This window comes from Monomorium pharaonis, chromosome 7, assembly GCF_013373865.1.
Source record: "Monomorium pharaonis isolate MP-MQ-018 chromosome 7, ASM1337386v2, whole genome shotgun sequence".
NCBI classification, from domain to species: domain Eukaryota; kingdom Metazoa; phylum Arthropoda; class Insecta; order Hymenoptera; family Formicidae; genus Monomorium; species Monomorium pharaonis.
In genome coordinates, this window is record NC_050473.1 from 11,506,680 (window position 1) to 11,529,634 (window position 22,955).

The 22,955-nt window shown below is 41.4% G+C and overlaps 1 protein-coding gene across 1 annotated transcript; it reads right to left on the reverse strand.

Moving 5' to 3' along the window:
• Nucleotides 1-10,349: 10,349 nt before the first annotated feature.
• On the reverse strand, nucleotides 10,350-15,964 carry LOC105838673. Its single transcript, XM_036289621.1, has 3 exons — nucleotides 15,930-15,964; nucleotides 14,894-15,857; nucleotides 10,350-13,538 (listed from the first exon to the last, which is right to left on the reverse strand). Exons 1-3 carry the CDS (start codon nucleotides 15,962-15,964, stop codon nucleotides 11,151-11,153), a joined length of 3,387 nt encoding a protein of 1,128 aa, XP_036145514.1. The 3' UTR covers nucleotides 10,350-11,150.
• Nucleotides 15,965-22,955: the final 6,991 nt, after the last annotated feature.

Genomic DNA, 22,955 nt, shown 5'->3' on the forward strand with positions numbered 1-22,955 from the left:
GTGTTATACGCACGCGGCATAAACGAGCCGCGTACAACTTGCGCTAGCGCGGCCGGCACGACGACGGTCGAGCAAAGAGCAGAGCTTTCTATACCGAGTGCACCTTCCCTCCGCGCTCGGATCGAAGCCCCCCCTCCCCTCCCTCGTACACCCGGTGATCGATCGTAGATCTGCGTAGATCCGATCGGAGAGAAAAGGTACAGATAGAGGGAGAGAGAGAGAGAGAGATTTCACAGGCGGGTTTCCCCCCTCTCGCCCCACCCGGACGCGCACGCGGAAATTTTCTCCGCGGAATTCCACCGTAACGTAACACGCTCGCCGTTCGGCAAACAGGATCTCGGACGTTATATAATGCGATTCTACATTCCGCTTATTTTTATTCCGCCGTTTTCGCGCGGTAATGCCGCGGCGTTGTTGATGTCACCGTTTCGCTCAATTCCCTCGGGAATAACTGCGACGCGCGCGATCAAGAGAAACCGAAAGACATTTCGGGACAACACGGAATGTTGTTTGGAAAGGGAGTTTTTGGAACCTGCTTTCTATCCGATTATGATTTGGGTTGAAAATCGTAAGCGGGACAAGTTTCTTTTTTTTAAATTCATAAGAGGTCCAATTTTACGCGAGATACCTGACGTGTAAATTAATAACTACGTTTTTTTGCGAAAAACAGCTTGAATGCCGACTCGTTATTAATGATGCAATCGTACATTTTTTCGCGGTGAGTACACCGCGCGCGCGCGTTTGTCGTCTTTAAGAGATCAATGTACCCGTCAGGCGGACACGAATCCGCGTCCCGTCGCGTCGCCCGCGGCTTTTACGCCGAATGCAGTGCTCGAGAAACACTTGATTTTCGGGGACGAGCGACTCGCCGCAGCCGATCATTAATAATGATGGATTTCCACGCGCTCGTCCACCTTCAACGGGGCCGGGAGGAGCGACTCGAACGCGGCTAATGGGCCGAGCTCGCGATTCGCGACTCGCTTAACGATCAAGTTCGATTTCTCTTGGCATCACGGCGACCGTCGCGGTCACGCACGAGTGAAATCCTTATGGGATTATTTCTGTCAAAAATTATTCCCGAAAATCACGCGCGCGAACGGCGCGCGGTCGTGTCGAATTATCATAGCTAAGCGGAAGCGAGACACGAACGCGTCTCGCCGGTCAGCTTTCTATTAATTGCCGGCGTTGGGATACTCATCTGTCAACCGATCCGAGTGAGACCCGCCCCTGTGTGAGAAATAGAATCAGCGGCGAGAACGATCGAGCGAGAGTCGATTTAGAGGTGAGCACACGGAGAGAATTTTCTCTTAAAATTTACCCTCCAAATCTGATAATTGTGGGAATTAGCCTAACATTAGTGTAACCTCAAGAAATTTCACTATACTTTTTAGTAAATTTTACTAAGCAGTATAGTAAAATTCCTCGAGGTCACACATTATTCCACAATTACCAGAGGGTAAATTTTAAGAGAAAATTCTCTCCGCGCACGGGGTACGGCGAATACCTGGGCGTTTACATTTCGAAGACACGGGACAATTCTCTAATCGCACTTCCCAGTAACGAGTAATGACGAATCGTCGCCTTCCCCCCCCCCCCCCCTTTTCCATATCTTCACGCCATAAATCACTTCGAATCGTAATAGCTCTCATAAATCATGAAATCGTCATACTCCGCGTCATCGGCGTCATCGCGCCCTCTCGGCCTTGTCGCGCGCGGGCATGCCGATCGTTTGTTTCCCCGCGCGCGTTAAAAGAGCGCGCGAATTAACGTGATTCGTTATCAGAATTCTCAAGTGCCCCGGGCGTCACCATTTCTCACAACTCCCGCGCCGCAAAGTCCGCCGGTTTCATCTTGCGTTTGTCAGATTATCGGAGAAAGTAACAGCCGAGATTTTTGCGTTTAATTACCTGATTAACGAAGAGAACTTGCGACGTTAGGTTGATGCGAATGTACGAATCGCGAATTTGGTTGTCCGATGTCAGAACGGCACGTACACCTTCGTCTATCGATGCACGTACTGGCATCATAAGAAACGCGGCTGGTAGGGAGCGTACAATGGTAATTAGGAATTCCTATTTAAATGGAGCATCAGATAAAGGAGCGAGAACAGCTAGATACAGCAGTTCCACGTGCGACGAATTCTTAACTGTACTTCTCTTTCTCATTTGTTTCGCGTGCTCCTCTCCTTTCTCTCTCGCTCTTTTCCTTTTGCCGTTTGTCAAGACGATCGAGCGTTCCGCGAGAGGGAGGGGGGGGGAGGGGGAAACGTCTCGGTATCATCAATCGAAGCGTGCCATTTATTTCGGGATGATTTAATGCCATCGACGGCAAAACCATCGAGCAACGACGGCCGGTGTAACAAACGCGAATTAAATTACCGCGCGATTAATAATTCACAGTTATTATTAGTCGACAGAGTTAATGGATGATTCTTAACTGTTCCTGACGATTCGTTTTTCTATATGTTTTCTTTATGTCCGTTTTATCCACGTGGTCATCATACGCTGTTGTAAAGCAAAGTGAGGAAAAAAAAAGCGAGTTTCTTTTATTCTTCTCGCTAATTTCCGATAGTACTTCAATCAAGCAAGGCTAATTACTTCTTTTAATCTATTAATATGAAAGACGCGTATTTAAAGAAGTGAGAAAATTTTTTTTTATCACGACAACTCCTAACAAGCATGCGCCCCCCACCAAGTCCGTGCCATTCGTGTCTGCGTTACGTGAAAGTAATTACTTTTTTCGGCTTTTTTATTCGTGCTCGTTTCCCTGGCCCATTAGCCTGCAACAAATTAGCGTCCGCGTTAACAAACTGCCGGTTGATGAGTCCCAGAATGACCAGTGGACGTGCCGAGGTCTACTTGTTCCTGAGCGATGTTGCGTCGCGTCACATATCTTTTGACACAATCTCCGCGGCGGAGAAGTTGCGCATCTCGTCGTGAGGACCGAAGTGCGAGCGATACACGAACGTCGACGATGGGAACTTTACCACGGGAATGGAGAATCGTGAAACCCATTACTCGCGCACCGAGAAAGAGAGAGAGAGAGAGACGTGCGCGCGTGCATCGCGCTGCTCACCTGCCAACCGCCTGCGTACCCACCAGCGGCGTCCATTGAGAAGGAGATGTAACTGTGTGAACTGTACCACTCACATGATCCGAATCGCCTTTAATTATTCGTCCATTTGCGAAATTCTCTCTCCGTACCTCCTCTCTCCCCCTTCCCCGCTCTACAACCGCACGTCGGTGTGCGTGCGGCACATTCGATGGTAATGAGAGATGAGCGAAAGGGGAAGAGATACGAAGAAGAGAACCTCGCGGGTCTCTTCCCAAATCGAAAACACGACTTTTAACAAGACGCGTCGGTTCGCGTGACACGCGTATCCTTGCACGGTCAATCTTTTATTCATCTTCTATACGCATTGCATTTTCATTATCAAACCGTTTGATTTACCGAAATACCTGCTGTCAGACGTGGAAACTGGGTTACTTGTTGCGATGATCCCTCCTCTTGATTCGATGGAGGAGGAGGAAATAATCAAACAATACATGTTGTACGTAAACGTGTATTTATTATTTATATTGCGTACACAACGCTCTAGTCGTTAAGCGGCGAATTTTGATAAATTTCGTCTTTGGCATTTATCACTAGGGACTAAATTGTAGAGGCGGAAAACTGACGGGATAATCGTGGGTTAAAAGGAGTGTTCCGGTTCCGCTCGGGTAGCCAAGAAATGCATGCAAATCTTTTTACGTGTATCTGGAATTGGTTCACGACGGCAACGGACAAGAGGCTGGCATAATTTACATTCGGAAAAATTGGCATCGTGCGATTCATCCCGCGGAAAAAATTGACTGGGGACGATTAGACCACAATTTGCATACTAAATTGAACCACAACCGAATGACTGTATAAACAAACTTACGATCGTACGACGCTTATATTATATAATATACATATAAGTATATTTTTTTATACAGTTACATATATTATAATACAATTATATAATATATATGAGTGCACATTTATTGTACACGTTATTTTATTAAAAGCATGAAGAGCCGATGTAATACTGATATTATTTCACATGTCGGTATTACCTTGTGGCTTTGGCTTTGTAATTTTCACATATACATAGATACGACCTTATGTCGCAAGACTTTCCTTAAACTCTCGAAAGCGTGTCGAACTTGAAACGAGCGATTCGACGTCATTTCGATTTCTCAACGGGAATCCGAAAATCTCTGTCGTTCCGTCGCGATATGACATGGTATTTTGTTTGAATTAGCGTTTTGAAAAAAAAAAAATTACCGGCCATTGGGCATTAATGCGCTGGATGAACGATTCTCGGCGACCGCGGCCTTTCTGCAGCGAGCCCCGGCGACGGATGCAGCCAAATTTGCGCACATAATCGCAAGTATGTCGATTTTCATCTTGTCCTAGTTTGAGCGTAATCGCCAAGATGCGCACGTGTAACACATAAAACGGCGTGGGATTAGTAGAGTCGCACAATTCTTAACTACATATATCGAGAAAGCAGAAAACATTTGTTATACAATTTTTTATAAATCTAAATTTTTATTTACGTATTAAAAAATATGTTACATATGATACATTATTTCATGTTATATTACGTACAGTAAAGGTAAAATAAAGCATCGATAAATGTCGTTCGGAAAATTTGCCAAAAAATTTTATTATAGAGAAAACTTCTAGGAGAGAGGGAATTTGATATGCGTGTTAATGTGTGTCGATTCTTACACGCGACAAATATGTTAATGTGACATCCTGTGGGAAAAAATATAATTGTCTCACGCTCTTGCTTTAATTTTTACGTCTTTATCTAATGCGTACCTAATCGCACGCTTACTCTCTCGTTATTGAGATCGCGCGTCCTACATCAAACGGAAGCACATTTACTTGTTTATTCGAACTGATATAATAGGATGCAAAGCGAGGAAAGTACATTACGTTGATTTCTACTTTGATTAGAAAAAGAGTAATTATAATATACTTATGCACTTTGTTTTGAAAATATCATTCTGCAATATTACGAATTTTAAAGAGAAACCAACTTAAAATTGACTAATCAATGCATTTAATTAGATTTTATTGACAATTAAAAAAAGAAAGAAAAAATTTTATCGGTGCTAAAAATGGAAATTTTTTAAAATACTAACTTCTTTTCTGAAGAATATTTATTTGTTTTCAAAAAGCTAGTTATTTCTAGTCATTTTATTATGCATCGCGAGGAATCTAAGAAACATAACAGAAACGTCCATAATCTTTTACACGCTGATCGTGACATTCTTTCGATAACCCTTTCTAGTTTAGGTATGAACGTACGTTTGGTATTCGGGCCATTTGTTATACTTTTAATTATATTCTCCTATTATATTCTATTCCAGGTAGATTTCCCAAATGTTTAAAAAGTAAGAACTACTTCCCCTATTCTCCCCTATTGTGAGACATGTCAAAGGATAAAGAGAGATAGAGATAGAAAATGAGAGAGAGAGAGAAAGAGAAAGAGAGAGGGAAACGTATTCGTTAACGTCTGCGGCAGGTCTCACATGAATTTCATGTCGAAGCGGGCATTTCGTGTGCGCGCTTGGTATATACGCGAGTTATACACAGCTAACGACGCGCGATCGGAACCGTAGGATAGACAGACCCACTCTTCAGGATCCTGAAGCGAGGCGAGTTGCAAAGTGTGCCGTGTAAGTGGAACATCGCTGCCTGGTACCGACGACGAAGTATACCAAAGTAGTATAACATGGTCCTCCTCCTTCGTCGTTCCTCTTTGCCCTTCTCCCTCCCGGTCGTGTTCTTTACCACCACCTCATCCTCCTCCTCCGGCCGACAACGACACTCCGGCGCTCCTCCTTCGCGTACACGGTGAAAGACTTTCTTTAAGGAGGTTCCACAGTAAAAACTATACACGCCGCCTGCTGCTCTGGCTATACTGGCGCCGTGCACACTCGCCGCGAAGAGAGAATTGTCCATTGTCTCCTTTGACGGCCGTAATTGATGCCGGGTCCTCCACGTTGCATCCGGTTTTGCGTCTCTTCCCCCTCGATATTTGCCCCGGCGATATAATAAAAATGAAATCCTCTCCCGGCCATATGCGATAGACAGCGCAATGGCGGCGCGCTGATTCGGCGGCAGCGCGCTCCTCTTCGTCCGAAAAAAGTCGGATGTCGCGCGGACGCGACGGCGCTCGCGAGAATCCGAGAAAAGTATTACGGGCATAACGGGCAACGCGGAGAGGAGTTTCGTGTACATCAAAGAAACGCGACGGAAATCTCTTCCGCCGCGTTAATCTCCGCGGCGTTATTAGGAAGGATGACTATGTAATACGGAATACTTTATTATCTTATTACACTGTATACATATAAGGAAGAGATACTCGGCGCACCCCGGTATAATTACCCGATGCATCTGCACGCGCAGCAATATTTATTTATGAATTACAACCGTGCCTAAAGAACGTTTATTACCGAGAGATAATTCTAGATTTTGTTTCAACATCTGTGTGTCTCACGGAGACTCCCTCCGTGGTTTTCGTGGAAATTACCTTGACATTGCGCGGATTCTACTCGCGAGAAATTCTTCCGTTCAAATTTCATTTAACGCACTGTCGAAAACAAATGGACAAGAAGCTAAAAGTATGTTTACACGAGCCTATTTGGAATTACGCCAAGGAAAATATTCGAAATTTGGGACGTATATCATATATAATACATTTATCCGAGGAAGTGTTCCACTAATTGTTTTCAGCAGTGTATCGAGTTTCATACGCGCCTCGGGTATCTAGGCTACTAAACTAACAGATGGCCGCTAGGATACGGCGAGGCATAAACCATCCCGCGAATAAATTACACAATCATTGTAGCTAATAGAAGGCACTAATTGAACGTATTCAATATAGCGCACGTAGTGGCGCGTCCGACACAAAATTTATTCCCTCTCTCTCTCTCCTTTTCTCGTCATTCTCTTCGTCTCTCTTCCTCCGACAAACACCGTCCGAGCAACAAATCCGATATAGTCACGCTGCAGCATAAATTGATCTTTCGCATCGAAGCCTTTTACGCATCCGTGGCGCGTCGGTAGGGACGGAGAGGAAGACGAGGCACGATATATCGAAGGTTGTGGGCACGAAGCTCCGCCGGTGGACCCCAAAAATTTGGGTCACTGGTCCGACTGGGCACGCCATGGGAACTGCGGTACCACGACGCATACCCTACCCTCTCTCCTCCGTCGTGATAGTTTGGCCTCTGCCCGTTTGACTCATCGACGTGTCGGTTCATCATTTTCGTTCCCGCTTCATCTCTGTTACCTTCTTCTCTACGAAATAATATTTTTTACTATGCGAGCATATCAGTCGTCCTGTTATGTTTTTTTTTTCGCTAATATATATATATACATATATATATGGTTTTTTAATAAGAACTTTAACGACGCGCGTTCTCTTTAACATTCGCACTTATTTCCAACAATTTATCTTTCAGCTGTGCTCCCTACTGCTATTATCTTCCATGTAACGTCATCCTCTTGTAATTACTTTGCATCTGCCCCACGGCTATTTAATCATTCGCATCTTCCTCACGTGCTCCTGCGATTATCCGTCTCATTTTGATAGCACTCCTTATTTGTTTTGCAGTTACTTTACGCGATGTTGCGCGCTACTGTTAGTTGCTCCGGGTTATCGATACTCTCATACCTTTTATGTTCGTTGCGCGAATTAATCAACGGTACAGTTAGACGCGTTGTGACCATGCCTCTGTTTACGATTCGCGTGTTACGATCACAAAAACCTCCTCGCGTCTCATTGTCGGGCAGAAATATAAAAGATCCATATCTCTCTCTGTCTTTCCCTTTCTCGTCTCTCATTCGGTATGTATATCTCTTCCTTTATATCCGACTCTACGGTTCTCCTTGCTCCACCGAAGAGACAAACATCGCACGACGGACCGTATAACCTTTGGGACCGTAAACCCGTTATATCATTATATTCAACAATAATCCGCGGTCCATATACCGAGCGCAAACATCAGGACAAACTGCCACGCGAGCTGTCCTAGATCCCTTTTTCCAACGCCGTCCTTTGTTAGAGCCCGACGGTAATTTGGCCCGTTGTCTGCTCGGAGTGACACTCGCGTCCAAAGTCCGGAAGCCGACGGCCACCTGATGACTACCCGAAAACAAATCTGCCCCCGCCTTCTTCGCCGCGCTGGTTGCGATTATTCCATAGCACCTATATATTATGTGACAATGCCGGCAGTGGCGCGCGTGCAACTTGAACCGAATGGCGCGCGAATTCATCCCGAATTTCTTTTTCATCGCGACGAATGAGACGCGTCCGTTTCATTGGAGATCGAAACCGTGAGCCGTAAAATTCTGAGGAAAGAACGTATTTACGATGTCGACCGATCAAGTATCCCACGAGAAACCGCATTGCATGCGACGCGGCGCGCACCCGGATCTTCATTATTTCTTTTACCTTTCCATTTTTAACGTAACGGTAAATCGAACAAAAAAATTAATTTTCCATACTCCGAGTGCAAATTTGCCATCAAAAGCTTTAATGCTATTATAAAATCGCGTGTTTGAATCTCAAAAATGCACGTTACGCGTTTATCGTCACTCCTTTTAGTTATCCTTCTGACCGCGATTTCTGTTCGGCACACACGAGCAGATTTTTAATAATCATTTATTTTCTGTACAACGTTATAAATGTTTTTAATAAAGCGCCACTGCCAAATTGATTATTATGGAATTGCTGGTCGCGAGAGTCGAATGCCCAGAGAGTGCCTGAAAGATAGAGAGCGGAGGATTGGTCCGGGTAAGAAGGGCACGGAGAGAAAAATGACAAAGATTGTATTGCGGTAACAATCATTTAATTGAACATCAAGTTTTCATAAATAATGCACATGTACAATGCATATGACTTTATACAAATTGTGTTCCGTGATCAGCGGCTACCACAGCGGAAGCAGCAGCAGCAACGAGAATTCGAGGATCGAGTAGCGAGAGAAAAAGAGAATCGCAGCAGGAGAAAAAAGTATGCAGCAAGACCTGCCCGTCAGCTCGACGACTAACATCGAGAACCGTGAACGTGAATGTCCCGTGCGACTGCGACTGTGAATTGTCCGTCGATCCATCGAAAACTCGCACCTCGTCAACGACATATGTTCATCGTTCGATTTAGTATTACAGGAAAAATAAAGAAAACCCGTACATAGATCCTTGTATCGCGCAGGACCGTGAGGGAGGTGCAATTTAAGTAACTAAGTCGTACAATATTTTACACACGGTGTGAGGTTATAAGCTAAAAGAGAGATAAGAGGAAGGGAGGAGAGGAAGGCTTAAATAAAAACGGCTATCTTACAAGGTACGCAGAGAGTGAGGAGTATCGTGGGAAGATAAATAAAGTGGGGGAAGAGGGAGGGGGGGGAAACGAGGGTACGGTAGAAGGGGCGTAAAATAAAAGCGATATAAATAAAAGAAAAAACTAGAAGCTATTCCTTAGCGCGCTACGTTCGAGTTTAGGTACATCTTGAGCGCGAGCAAGCACGCGCCCGACTGCATCATTAACACAGGATTAATCATTTTCTCCGCTTTCTTCTACCCTATGGCGCTCATTGACGTTGAGTTATATCTCGATGAGAAGTTCTGTATCTTGATGTAACGCAGTGTCATATCGAGTATCGTGAATTCCATATTCCGCGGAATAGAAGGAAAGCGAAGAAAACTGTTAGTCTCGTATAATATTTCTACTTGAATATTTGAGGTGGCAGGATCGATAAAGCGGTTTCGATTTTCATCTTCTAAATTAAATCCGACAGCCCAAATAATACAATCGAGAAAATTTCTCTTAAACAATAAAATTCCCAACATTAGCTTGTCTCGCGCCAAGCTTAATATTGCAAATTCTATTATTTAAAAGCTTCTTCGCAGGGTACAGGCACCACAATGAACTGGATTGATATCGCCCGTTGGATACGTACCGTTCGTGTAAGATCCAGGAGACCACTGTTTAGAGCTTTCCAGACAGCATGCGTGCTATCTAGCTTCTATACAGCGAACATGTAGTGGAAAACCAGTAATAGTAAAATACAGCCGGTATAACACAGTAATCGAACGTGATTAGTAACAAAAAAATTTAGATTAAAAAAAAATAGCCGCCGTCGACGATTCACCCATCCTAGTTTTCGATTTTTTGTTTTTCCCTCAAAAAAATTATCACATAACAGAAAATATTTCAAGAAAAGAATATTTAAACAATTTTTTTGAATTTTTCTGTCTGTCGTCATATATAAATAAATATAAATGTATACATATTTATATATGAAAAACTTTTTAAAAAATATATACATACATGTACAAATATGTGCGGATGTATATAAAATAAGTAAAGTTTCGTACCGCCATTTCGAGGAATTTCAATTGAAGCGGAATCGCATTTATGAAAAAAGAAATGAGCGGCACCGATAAAGTCATGCACCGAAATCATAAAACTATCAAAGAGATTTCCAGATTAAAAGTCACACTTTTGAAGCTCATCAATACTGAAAGCACTAACTATTTCATTATTGCACCTGTGCTTCAAAAATCATTTCAATGTATACCGTTCGGGCATCAGATTAGCAGTTGATCATCGATCAAGTGTCACGATCGTTAATATAATTCAATCGTATCTTCAATAATAATAGCCCGTACGCGAGTAATCTGATATGATTTTAACACAATGCAGTATGGGCCATGAGCTCTGAACATTGAACGACAAACAAGACATAACGATAGAGAGCAGTTATTATCTTATTCTTTATTGTTATTTCTGATCGAGATTTTGTGACGCTCAGCGTGAATGGCCAAACGGCTTGTCGTTGAAATCCCATCAGGCTACTTTTCGAAGCTATTAAAAATATAGACGTTGCAGCACTTATTCCGACTCTGATAATTAAAAGTGTTCATTCAGTAACTACATCGACATGTTTCATCACAAATACATAGCGTTACAAGTACTTCAGTTTGTCAAAGTGTATGTCCAAGTGTTCTTACTGCATATTTATCTACCTTATTTAATTATCAAAGTAACTAAATTATCTCCTATCTTATCAAGTATGTATGTTCGATTGAAAAAGAAAATCGGTCTAATCCCTGCCAATTCTTTTGTGAATCTGTTGATGCTTAATAAGATGGGCCTTTTGCCTGAAGGCTTTGCTACATACGTCGCATCTGAACGGCTTTTCCCCCGTATGCGTGCGTAAGTGTACTTTAATATTGCTTTTGTTTAGGAAACCTCTTTGACAGATATGACACCGATGTATTGGCTTATCCTTGCCGCTCATTAAACCCGATTCCGATCCGTAAGTTAACGCACCGGCACCAGCGGACGGGCCCTTCTTGGGCGCGCTACCAGAGCCTGGCGAGGACCGTGACCTCTTTCTGGGGTGGGAAGGCGCGGCAAAAGACGAAGTCAGGATATCGTCGGGACTGCAGGACGTGGAGACTCGGTTGGGCGGGCTGAGCGGTGGGAATGGGCTCGTCGACGACGGGGTTTCACCACAAGACGCATTTTGAAGATTCGCGGCGTTACCGGACTGCAATCTCGCCTGCAGTAGCGGCGCGTAATCGAGCTTCTGTGTGAGCAAGTTCTGTAACGCAGAGCCAGCATGCTGCTGATTCTGCGTTGACGGAGTCGTTGTCACATAAATCTGATGAGACGAGAACGTGCTAGGCGACGTGGTCTCTTGGGTCTTAGGCGAACAGTCCGTTATCCAATCGGCGATGTCTATCCAATCCCTTGAGGCGTCTGTATCTTGCTCCGAACTGGGACCGTTTCCATTGCCCGGCACCGTTGTGTCCGCTATCGCAGAACCGATGATCTGCGCTATATCTTCCATGTCCTCGTAGATTATCTGTTGCGTGGACTGCGGCAGTTGCTGCTGCTGTGGGTTGTGGGGATGATGGTGCTGCGGCTGTTGATGATTTTGCTGCTGCTGCTGTTGCTTCTGGCTCGCCTGCGGACATGGCGTGCTGGAAGACACTACGGGTGACTCAAAGAATTCCTGATTGGAGGAGGGTGTGGGAGAAGCAGACCCAACTTCAATTGACGATCTTTGGCCGGACGAAGCTATCGTGTGATAGTGATGCCCGGGAATACCATTGATCTGAAGGTGCCCTGTGTAATTCGTGAAGGGTGGAAGCGGCATTAACCTCACCTCTGTATCCGATTGCTCAGAGACCGTCGTACCTAAGATCGAGTCCCAATTATCCTGAAATCCGACGGCCGTCTGCTTCGCGTCTGACACCCCTCCATCCAGGAATTCCGGCCCATTTGTCCAAGGTAACAGCAAACTGTCGATCTCAGCCGGCGAGCCACCCACCACAATCCCGGTACCCTGGCTGCTGTGCGGCGGCTCGACGCCGGACGCGGTCAGGTGCGGTGGCGGCGCCGGCGGGCCTGATTGTGTCGCGTATTTCATCTTCGTTACGATGTTCGATGTTGGCGAAATGGTGTCTAGATAATGCGGCAGGGCCGCGTTCTTCACCAGCGACGCGTCGCCGGTGCCTCTTCCCGCGCAGAAGGTATGCTGCTTGAAATTGCTGCGATTATGAGCAGCGCTGGTGGAAGCCGCGTTCGCGTCTATCGCGGGATCCTTCAGCACCGGGCCCGTCAAGGTGACACTTGCGTTGTTAAACCTGTAACCTGGTACCACGGGCGACTCTTGCTGCGACGATGGCAGCTTGTGCTGCCCTTCCTTCACCGCCCGCGGGGAGTACTCCTTCAAACAACTGTTCTTATCCACATAGGCGTTGTCGCCGCTGGTGGTCGGCAGCAGGCTCTTCAACGAGGTGTCGTATGCTGCGGACGGAACGAATCGGGACGACGTGGATGATCCGCTGCTCGACTGCCGTCGCTCTTCCGGGCACACGCTGTGAAACTCCGTGTTGATCCTGAAGTTTATGGACGGTATTTGCTCGTTGTACAGCACGTTGTTGTTAGTGGTAGCCGGCGCCGCGTTGGTAGCGGCGATGCTACGCGTATTTGTCGACGTGGGCGACGTTTTGATCGTTATGGATGGCTTGAAGATGAAAATATTACGTTGATCCGGCGAGCTGTAGCCAGGTACTTGGGTCTGCGCGCGATACGCCGATTCAGGAGGGTTCGGCGGAATGTTTCCGAAAGATTTTGACGATGACGGAATATTGCAGCAGCCAGATGAATTTAGGATCTTGGTACTATGCGCCACATTCGTACTAGGGCCACTCGACGTCGAGAATAGAGGATTGTACAACGAATTTTGATAATCTTGAACGTTACCGACGTTATTGGACGGCTGTTGGCGCGTGACTTTACACGTAGGCCTCTTGAACTGGCAGTCACCGGTGCTGAACTGCGATACTCGTACCTGCTCAGGAAACTCCGAAGTCGGGGGCGATGACAGAAAGTTCTGTGTACTGTTGAGACCGTTGCAACCACCAGCGAAGCTGTGGCACCCTGGAATACAGAAAGGACACCGATTGGCAATGACGGACTACAGAGATAAGTCGAATAGGCATACTGTAAAAAATTGTTTTCATTAAGAAATCAGCGTTCAATTACATCATCTATGGCACTTGTTCAAATATCTTTATTTTTACTTATATTATTCTTACGTATACTTTCTTTATTATTATCCAGATGCACAAGATATTAATTTATTTTGCTGTGCTCCACATGTTTAGATTCTTAGGAGAAGATATATACTAATATAAATAATATATTTTCTATATAAATCTTAAAAATATATGTTATACGATATTATATATCGTTATTATTTTTTATTACTGTTTTAAAATAAATTTAAATTAAATTACAAATTGAACTACTGCTATTAATAAAAAGGGCAGAAAATAAAGGGTGTATTACAAACTATATAATACTAGAGATGCAACAGATATAATAATATTAAGAGAAAAAGGCGTTAATTAAAAAGGGAGAAAGAAAAGAGGTTAATTAAAAGAAGGGAAAAAGGATCTTCTTCTAGGGGAAATTTCAATGTCTCTTTGAGATGGATTCATGCTAAGGGAGAGAGAAGAAGAAAATGAATAGGAGCAAATCCGTGAGGCATGCGGCTTGATGGTATGGTTGTAGTGGACGTTCGTACGGTGAATAGGTAGGTAGGTCTGGCCGATACGATCCGACGATTGCACTCGCACTTGCTAACATGCACGCATACATGCGACCGCACGCGGATACATCGTGTACGTGGCCGCTTCAATACGTTCACGTATTGCGCCTACATATTCCACGCGTAAACAAGTGTCAGTGCGTATATACACGTGGCGTGTATATATGTGCCGGGTAGGCGCAGATCCCTCTCTTCAAGAAGAAAGACTTGCTCCGGCTAACTGGGTTAGTGGCACATTAGCCAGCTACGGCCGAGTACACTCAGTCGACCAAATTGCCGCGTTTAAAAATATATTTTTGTAACGTGTACCGAACGACGCTAAAGGGCTAAAGGTAAACAATAGAGGGGGTATTTAAATTTGGAGAGCATTAAGTTTAATTTACAGATCTCTTTAATTTTATTTGATATTTATATACGAATTTTTCCGAACTTATGATTATGCACAATTTCATGTATATGTCATCTTGTGCATATAATAATAAAACAAAACATAAAAAATAAATATAGAAATTGAAAGATTTTATGTAAAATAAAAACGAAAATAAAAAACCAATGATAGTAAAAAACCAATAAAATAAATAATTAAAATAAACACAACATATATATATATATATATATATAATAAAGAATAATATGATAGCAAAGAAATAAGTGATATAAGATAAAATAACGTAAAGTGAGTTAAAAATGTGTGTAATCCTACATAATTAACAATGTACGTATATTATAATAATAAAATTTGAATGTAAAATATGTGGTTTTGTTGTACCCTTATTTCGTGGATTCTGGACATTCGTTGGACTCTTCTTGATACATCCCGCTGTCAAGTTGTTTGCTATTTGTGCATCTGGATAATTCTGGACACATGTTGGACTCTTCTCAATATATCCCACTGCGAACTTGTTTGTTGCGTTGACTTGTATATTTAAAGAATTCTGAATGTATGTTGAATTCTTCTTGATATATTCCGCTCCCAAATTATTTGCTGCATTGATTTGTGAATTTAAGAAATTCTGAATGTATGTTGGACTTTTCTTGATATATCCCGCTTCCAAATCATTTGCTACGTTGATTTGTGCATTTGGATAATTTTGGATATTTGTTGGACTCTTCCGGGAATACCCCAATGCGAACTTGTTTACTGTATTGATTTGTGTACTTGAAGAATCCGGAACATACGTTGGACTCTTCTTGATATATCCCACTCCCAAATCAGTTACTGCGTTGACTTGTGCACCTAGAGAATTCTCAACATATTTTGGACTGGTCTTGATATATTCCGTTGCCAAGTTATTTGTTGCGTTGATTTTTTTACCTGGATAATTATAAATATTCGTTGAACTCTTCTTAATATGTCCTTCTCTCAAATCGTTTGTTGCGTTAATTTGTACATTTGGATAATTTTGGATATTCGTTAGACTATTCTTAATACATTCTATTCCCGAACTGTTTATTGTGCTGATTTGTACATCTGAAGAATTCTGGACATATCTTGGAGTCTTCTTCATATTATCTACTTCGAAATCGTTTGCTGCGTTGATTGTGTAGACATCCGTTGTACTCTTATTGTTACATGTTGCTTCCGTTACTTGCGTTGCTCTGTTGCTTATTGTCAAAGCTTTTTGAACTTCTTTTACTCTAACAACGCTTAAAATTTCCTTCATGTTGAGTATCGTTTCATACCTGTGCAATAATCTTTATTAATTTTTCTTTATACAGCTATACCAAAGCTAAATTTTTATTTAAAATACGTACGTCATATATTTTAAGTCCTGCTCTATCTTCCTCATCTTTGTTGATTGATCTGTATATAAGAAATAATAATATTAAAAATAATTTGTTTATTATTGTTTACTAGAAAATATATTTTAATAATTATATAAAAATACTATCTTAAATTGTTAATTATCTGTTATTATATTAGACTTATAATTATTCATGCATCACAGAAAAATAATGAGAATATTGCAAAATTATTAAAACAAGCTGATAAGTGCAAATGTACAATACATGCGACATGAGTTACGTTCGCAAATAGTGCACTGAAAAAAAAATACTAGATTCGAATAGATATTTCTTTGAATAGTGCCAAGAAAATATTTTATAGAAAATCAATAATATTTATTTAAAACAAGTACTAGTTTTCTATAATTTAGAAAATATTACTTGTTTGAAATAAATATTATTCATTTTATATAAAATATATTCTTAGCACTATTCAAAAAAATATTTATTTGTATCTAGCAATTTTTTTTTCAGTGTATGTATTATTCTCAATGCATCGTATAAGCTTTCATAAATACAGCTGTGTTGTTTCGATCTCTAATCTTTATATAAATTAATTAATTGTACAAAAATACAAATTATGATTATCTGTTGAGAATAGAAGACCTATACAAAGATCGAAATTAGTTTGATCGAAAATAGTTCTGAAACAATTGTGAATGCTGTAATTAAGAAAGAAATATACAAATGCATAGGCACTATCGCATTTTAATATAATTATATAATATTTGTATTTATCGATACGAATCTCATTTGTTAGATTTTTCTCGAAACATGTCATTTATTTGGTTTTACTTATTGTTATTGTAAAAATATTTTATCAGTTAAAATTTATTATGCAATATTCCTTATTTACTTTACATTTCTATGACATTTTAAATTACAATATAATTTTCAAGACTACAACATTATATTGCATAAGTTATGAATCGTAACTTATGTGACATATTTATATTGTTACAAAATTTATTTATGTAACCATGTGTAGAATGAGGGAACAACTTGAAATACCGAGAGAGTGAAGTGGCAAGCGAAAGAGTGATGAATAATGAAAAACAGGGACAAAAAGTTAAGAAGCGAAGTTTAAACTACCATAATGTTTTTACCAAAACGTTAAGTAGTTTTATATGCAAAAATGAGCATCTACAAAGCAAAATAATACATGTACTTTTTGGTCTGTATTCAGAATGCGCTTCTAAAGATATTAACGAGGTTTTTACCATTTTAGCTTTTTCATTCATTACATTAAAACAAAGATAAAATGACAAAAAATCACACTAACATCTTTATAAGCACGTTCTGGATACGGACTTTTATTATCTTTAGTTTTAAATTTATACATTCAAATTTATACACACACACATACACACACATATCACGACAAAATATATTTCATTTATAAACACCTTTATTATTCAACATCTTTTCAATTATTAGATATCACACCTGTATGCCAGGATATACATTATATATCGTTATATTAGAACATTTAGATAATAAATTTTATAAGAAATAAATTAATTTATTGAGAAGCAGAAAGAGCATTGAATTTATGTTGTTATTGTATTATTTGTGTTATAATATTGTATTATGTTAATAAATATTATTTGTATAATATGAATTTGTTAGTTAGCTTAATAAATTAGAGTGAAAAGGAAATTCTGCATATTATAAGTGTGACCGTGCGTTTATACATAATAATGTTAGATTGAGTGCTATTAATAATTAATTTTAACGTGCTGACTTTATATTTTAAATTTGTACATTTGTGTCTATTATTTAATTATAAATAACAATAATTAATAAATCGGCACTCACCTGTATTAAAAAGTATATCAATCATATTAAATTGAGACACTATTGACGCACTATTTTTATATTGACTTCATACAAACGCATAATAAAAGTTATTATCTTTTAAATTGATGGGACTGCACTCAATCCCAAATTGTAAAGTTAAAATGTATCTTTAATTAATAGTAAAAGTTAATATCTTATATTTAAAATAATTTATTAAATAAACGCAGTGATAATAATTATCTGTTTGTACATCAAATTTTTACAATAAGTTGAAGAAATTTAAGTTTTATCAATACACAATTGGTAATTATCAAAATTAAAACAAACAATAGAATATTCATAAAACGTACTAAATATAAAAATAATTATATATATTAGGGAACGAAAAACGCGGAATAGTGAATCGAAAAAAGGAATGGTCGAAGGAAAAAAGTATAGTTGAAGCTAAAAAAATTTAAACCATGATTTTTATATAATAAATTAAATCACTAGTTTCTATTAAATAGTATGATAAAATGTTATATCCCATCTTTACTATTGTATAAAATATCATTTGTTGAGTAATGGTTTTTACATATATTTTTTAATTATATGTTTGTAATTATACATCACGTAATTAAGTCATAATCATTTTTCATCAACGCTATTGAAAAAGAAAATTTGTATAATTTCAATTTGGCACTTATAATTGAATTTTTATCTCACAATGAATACAATGAACGTCAAAGTTAGCGTAATATAAGAAATGTGTGATTAAAACGCACGGCGTCATAATGCGATTAAATTTTCAGATCAATTTTCTGATTTGTTGTTGAAATAAAGAAATAAATAAAGAGAAGGGAAAAAAATGACTCTTCCGGATTCTCAATGCAACCGTTGTTGCATGACAATTACGCACTTCCGAATTCACAGAATCGGTAGATCCACCTGGCGCTAACTTCGCCGAAGAGAATGACCCTTACTCACGCAGAAGTAAGCGTCCTTCATTGCTCGCATCCTGTTGCGCGAGAGGCTCAAATTAACCCTTTTTTTTCCCTCAGTTTCGATTGACGTATCCGCGTGGCCATACAGTACACGTCATGAGAAACGTGCAAATCAGGTCCCGGCCTGTCGCCCCCTCAAGCATCGTCATCGTCATCATCGTCGTCATCATTGTCCCTCTCTCGCGGATCCTCATCCTCCCCCCTTGCCTTTCCGTCAGGCCACTTTGAGTCCGTCCTTGTCGTCGGTTAGAATCCGTCCTTGTCAACGGTAAACATTTCAGAATAGGCACTCCCTCTCTTCGTAACCCCTTCTCTTCGGGGCTTAAGAAGCGAGAGGACAGAGGGGTGAGGGGGGGAGGTCCTCTCTCGCCGTGTACCGTTAGCCAGCGGCGCGGACGCGCTTGACGCGATCGCGCGGTGGGCCCGCGCGCGAGAATCGATCGGGCCTGCTTTTTCGGTCCTACGACGATGCCTCCGTGGGCTACTTATCAATGGGATCACCGGGTATCCGCGCGATACGACAAATTCGGCCGTACGGATTGTGGAGCCGCTGGTGTTTGCGCTGTGCCCGTCGTGTTTATGGCGGACACGTTTCTCCCGGTTTAAATTTAAAACGTCGTTAAGCCACCACCCACTCTCCAAGAGTTTGATCGTCGAAATTCTATCGGTTCCTTCTTTTTTTTATTGTAGATCGAGATTCTCCCCCCCCCTCCCTCTCTCTCTTTCTCTCTCGCCGTTTATCATAGCATCCTCGTACAATTCTGTCTAATGGTCTTTTTTATATTTATAATAATAGAGTTATTAATTATTATTATTATAATAACAATTATGAGTCCTTTTGAGGAGTATTGAGGCGATACTATTAAGGGGCACGAAATACCAAAGAGAATTCTCGTGAGAATGTATATCGGTTTATTGATACGGATCTGACATGTCTGACCTATAATATCCATTTTCTACTAGGCATCTTACGAGTTCAAATAGTCTTTTATCTATAGAGCATGAACACTTATACCTTGCTGCTCATTCGTTTCTTTTCATCGTTAGGTTACAAAAATAAACCTTCGCAATTTTGAATCAACATTTAATTAATAATCACAATTTAATCTTTAATTGCAAAAAATTTTCCATCTGTGAGTTTCATTCTATAATAAATGTGCAAAAGGATCTTCTCGTTTAAAAACAAATCAACAAGCATAAGGAAATGAATATCTAAATAAACTGACAAATAAATTGTTATTAGCCTAATATTCCGCGGTGTGATAGGACATCTTTCATGAGGTTTATTTGAAATTTATCTTCACGATCTCTGTAAACGTCGTGAATAAATGTCTCCTCCGGCGCGCGCGGGCGCGTGGGGGGATTCCCAATTTCTTCGAGGAAGCTTCCACCGCGGGAGGCAGTCCCGGAACGAAATGTCCATCCGTCGGCGCGCACGGTCACGTGCACCACGTCGAGCGTGTGTGTGTGTGTGTGCGTGCGTGTCGTATTGATGCGTGCACGCAATGGGGTACCCGTATATCCCATCCGCTCGTTCATTCGTCCTCGGCATCGGAGGGGGAGGGAGGCCCGCGAGACCGCGCGTCAAAGGGGGCAAAGGGAGGGAGGAGGGTCCGGCCGTTCGCGAATATCCGTGCCGTGACTACAAGCCGAAACCATACCGCGCTCGCGGCTCGCGGCGCGCGCGCGCGCTCAGTGGGGCGGCCGAAGTAGGCCGGAGCACCGTTACAGCCGGCTGCACGGCCGAAGCCTACGCAAATCGACTAGATTTTGCCCGAATGGCTTTCCTTTTCGTTGTGAAAAATGGCGCGTGCGAGCCGCGGCGGCGGCGGCGGCGGCGGCGGTTTCCGCGGCGACCTACTTCTGCATAGCGCGAGGCGGCCATGCGCGCGATTTTCCTCGCGCGATTCCCGCGCGCGCGCGCGCAGCGATCCGCTCGCCGCGTTCAACGTTCATTCCGCCTCTATTTCTTCCCGAGAGATTCCTGTTTTCCAGCGCGCTCACGTTACCGCAAGATGTATATGAATCCCCAACGCGTCTATATTTATATCACTCGGTGGACGTTCAAAGGCTTCGAGTTACATTGCCCGCGGAAACCGCGGACGCCTCGTCGCGGAGAGAGAAGTTCGAATCATCCCCCCGCAGCTGGCCGGAAGAGACGCGGCGCGGCACACTTGTCCGCCGCGGTGACTATTGCCCGGCTAAACTATATCGGCACGTATACTGGGGTACGGAAGTAGGCCGAGACACCGTTACCGGGTAGCCGAGAAGCTCGGGGAGGCCTACGCAAGACCAGTCAGATTTTGCTAAGCCAGCCGGCCGGCCCCAGAGCCGCGGCTTTCCTTTTCGTTACGAAAAATGGCGCGTGCGAAACGCGGTTCCCCGTGAATGACCCACATCGGCGCCAAACGAGTCACGCTCGCGCGAGAGCGTCTTCGTCCTCGCTCGCTCGCTCGCCCGCCCGCCTCCGTCGGCGTCGTGGTGGGCGACCGGTTGGTTGGGAACCGCTCGATACCCGTGACCCACACCGTAGCACGCAGAACCAGACGCGACCAAACGTGAAATTCATTTCCATACTTCCGTGTCCGGCTGTACGCGGAATGGATCTTTTCGCCTCGTTACGCAGCCGCGGCGGACAACGCGTTCATTCGCGTCCTCGATTGACTCATTTAGCTTTAAAACCGCCGCTTCTCTTTTCTTTGTTTTCAAATAATAAATGCTTTTTTCGCGGTTACTTTGATTTTCTTCACTGACAATTAAATCGTCTGTTTTCGGAAATGATTGTTTTTCTTATTTGTATACTCTCTCTTTCTTTTGCGTTGTGTGCGAGAATAATGAAATTTTGTTATTTATTATAACTATTATGAAATATCAGCGCGGTAAAAGGAGAAAGAAATTTGTACAGCAAATGCCAAGTTATATTGTATTAATTAAATGCTGATTCGAAACTGAATTTTGTTGGGCAAAAATCAAAGACAAAAACGGCAAAGCGAATGAAAATATAATGCGCCTGTTCCCCGTTTGTAAACGGGAGAATATTTTAAGAATCGTCAAGTAGAAAATAGACATTAGAGTCAGACGTCGGATATGTATCGCGAACGAGATGTGTGTATCGCAGGTATTTGAAAATCCGATTAGTTAATTATAGCTGCGAGAAAGCCCCCCTGGTATTCGGAAACTTTTGATATTTCGGGAGGAATGCGGACATTTAATATATGCACTTGTCGCGACGACTTTCGCGTCAATTTCTTACAAACAAAAAAACAGATGGATCAAATGAGGGTACTACCTTTCAACTCTATCTTATAACGGTGTATTAGAGCGCGGTTATATTTAACCGAATCATTAGTGACCCCATAAACACCGATTGCCATTATGTGGGCATATAGGAAATGTCACGAGGGTATTGCTACATTTCTCTCATTGATCCGACTATCGATTGTCTTGTAGCTTTCCAAATGCGTCGACAAAATATGTTTAACATACTATAAGAGTATTATGATTTGTCTATGGTACTAATTTGTGTCCTTAGTTATCTTACGCAAAAAACATCTTATAAATAAAAATAAAAATTTGGTAAGATAAAAAATAAAAATGAAAATAAAAATAAAAATCTTTGAAATTGAATGCAGCTCGTTAATTGATAACATACTCGTTTGTTATGCACGATTTCGAATGCTTTATAGTTATAAGACTAAAACACTATTGACAATCTAAACTATAGCAATTATTTATTATTTATTTATTAAAATAAAATATATTTATAAAAATAAAATAAAATTATAAAACGGTAGGAAGAAGAAGAAGAAGAAGAAAAATGGAAAAAACATTAAACAAAATTAATCATGTAACTATATGATTTATAGACATAAAAAATAGAAAGAAAAAATGTTTGACACGCTTATTACGCAACTGTGAAAACTGTGGAAAAAATTTTGAAACCATAGACATTTTATTTATAGTTATCGCTAAATAAATTGATAAATTTGATAAAAAATTTACTAAAGTTAGTTGTATTTTGAGTGATTGAATTTTAGAATTAAAAAATAAAAAAAAAATTAAAATACAAATGGTATACCGACTCGAGGTGAAATATGAATCAGAAGGTTCAAAGAAAATTCTCGCTGAAAATAATCGCATCGTTCGTCATCGAGGCGAAGTATGCTGTGATCAGAATGCGCCGTGGCTAGATACATAGATGCGTGCGAGGTAA

Coding starts and splice junctions, on each gene's coding strand:
- LOC105838673 (XM_036289621.1), bottom strand. CDS start 15,964: ATGAGGAAGATAGAGCAGGACTTAAAATATATGAC. Junction 15,858..15,929: donor CAGGACTTAAAATATATGAC/GTACGTATTTTA, acceptor ATTATTGCACAG/GTATGAAACGATACTCAACA. Junction 13,539..14,893: donor ATTTTATTATTATAATATAC/GTACATTGTTAA, acceptor TTATCTCTGTAG/TCCGTCATTGCCAATCGGTG.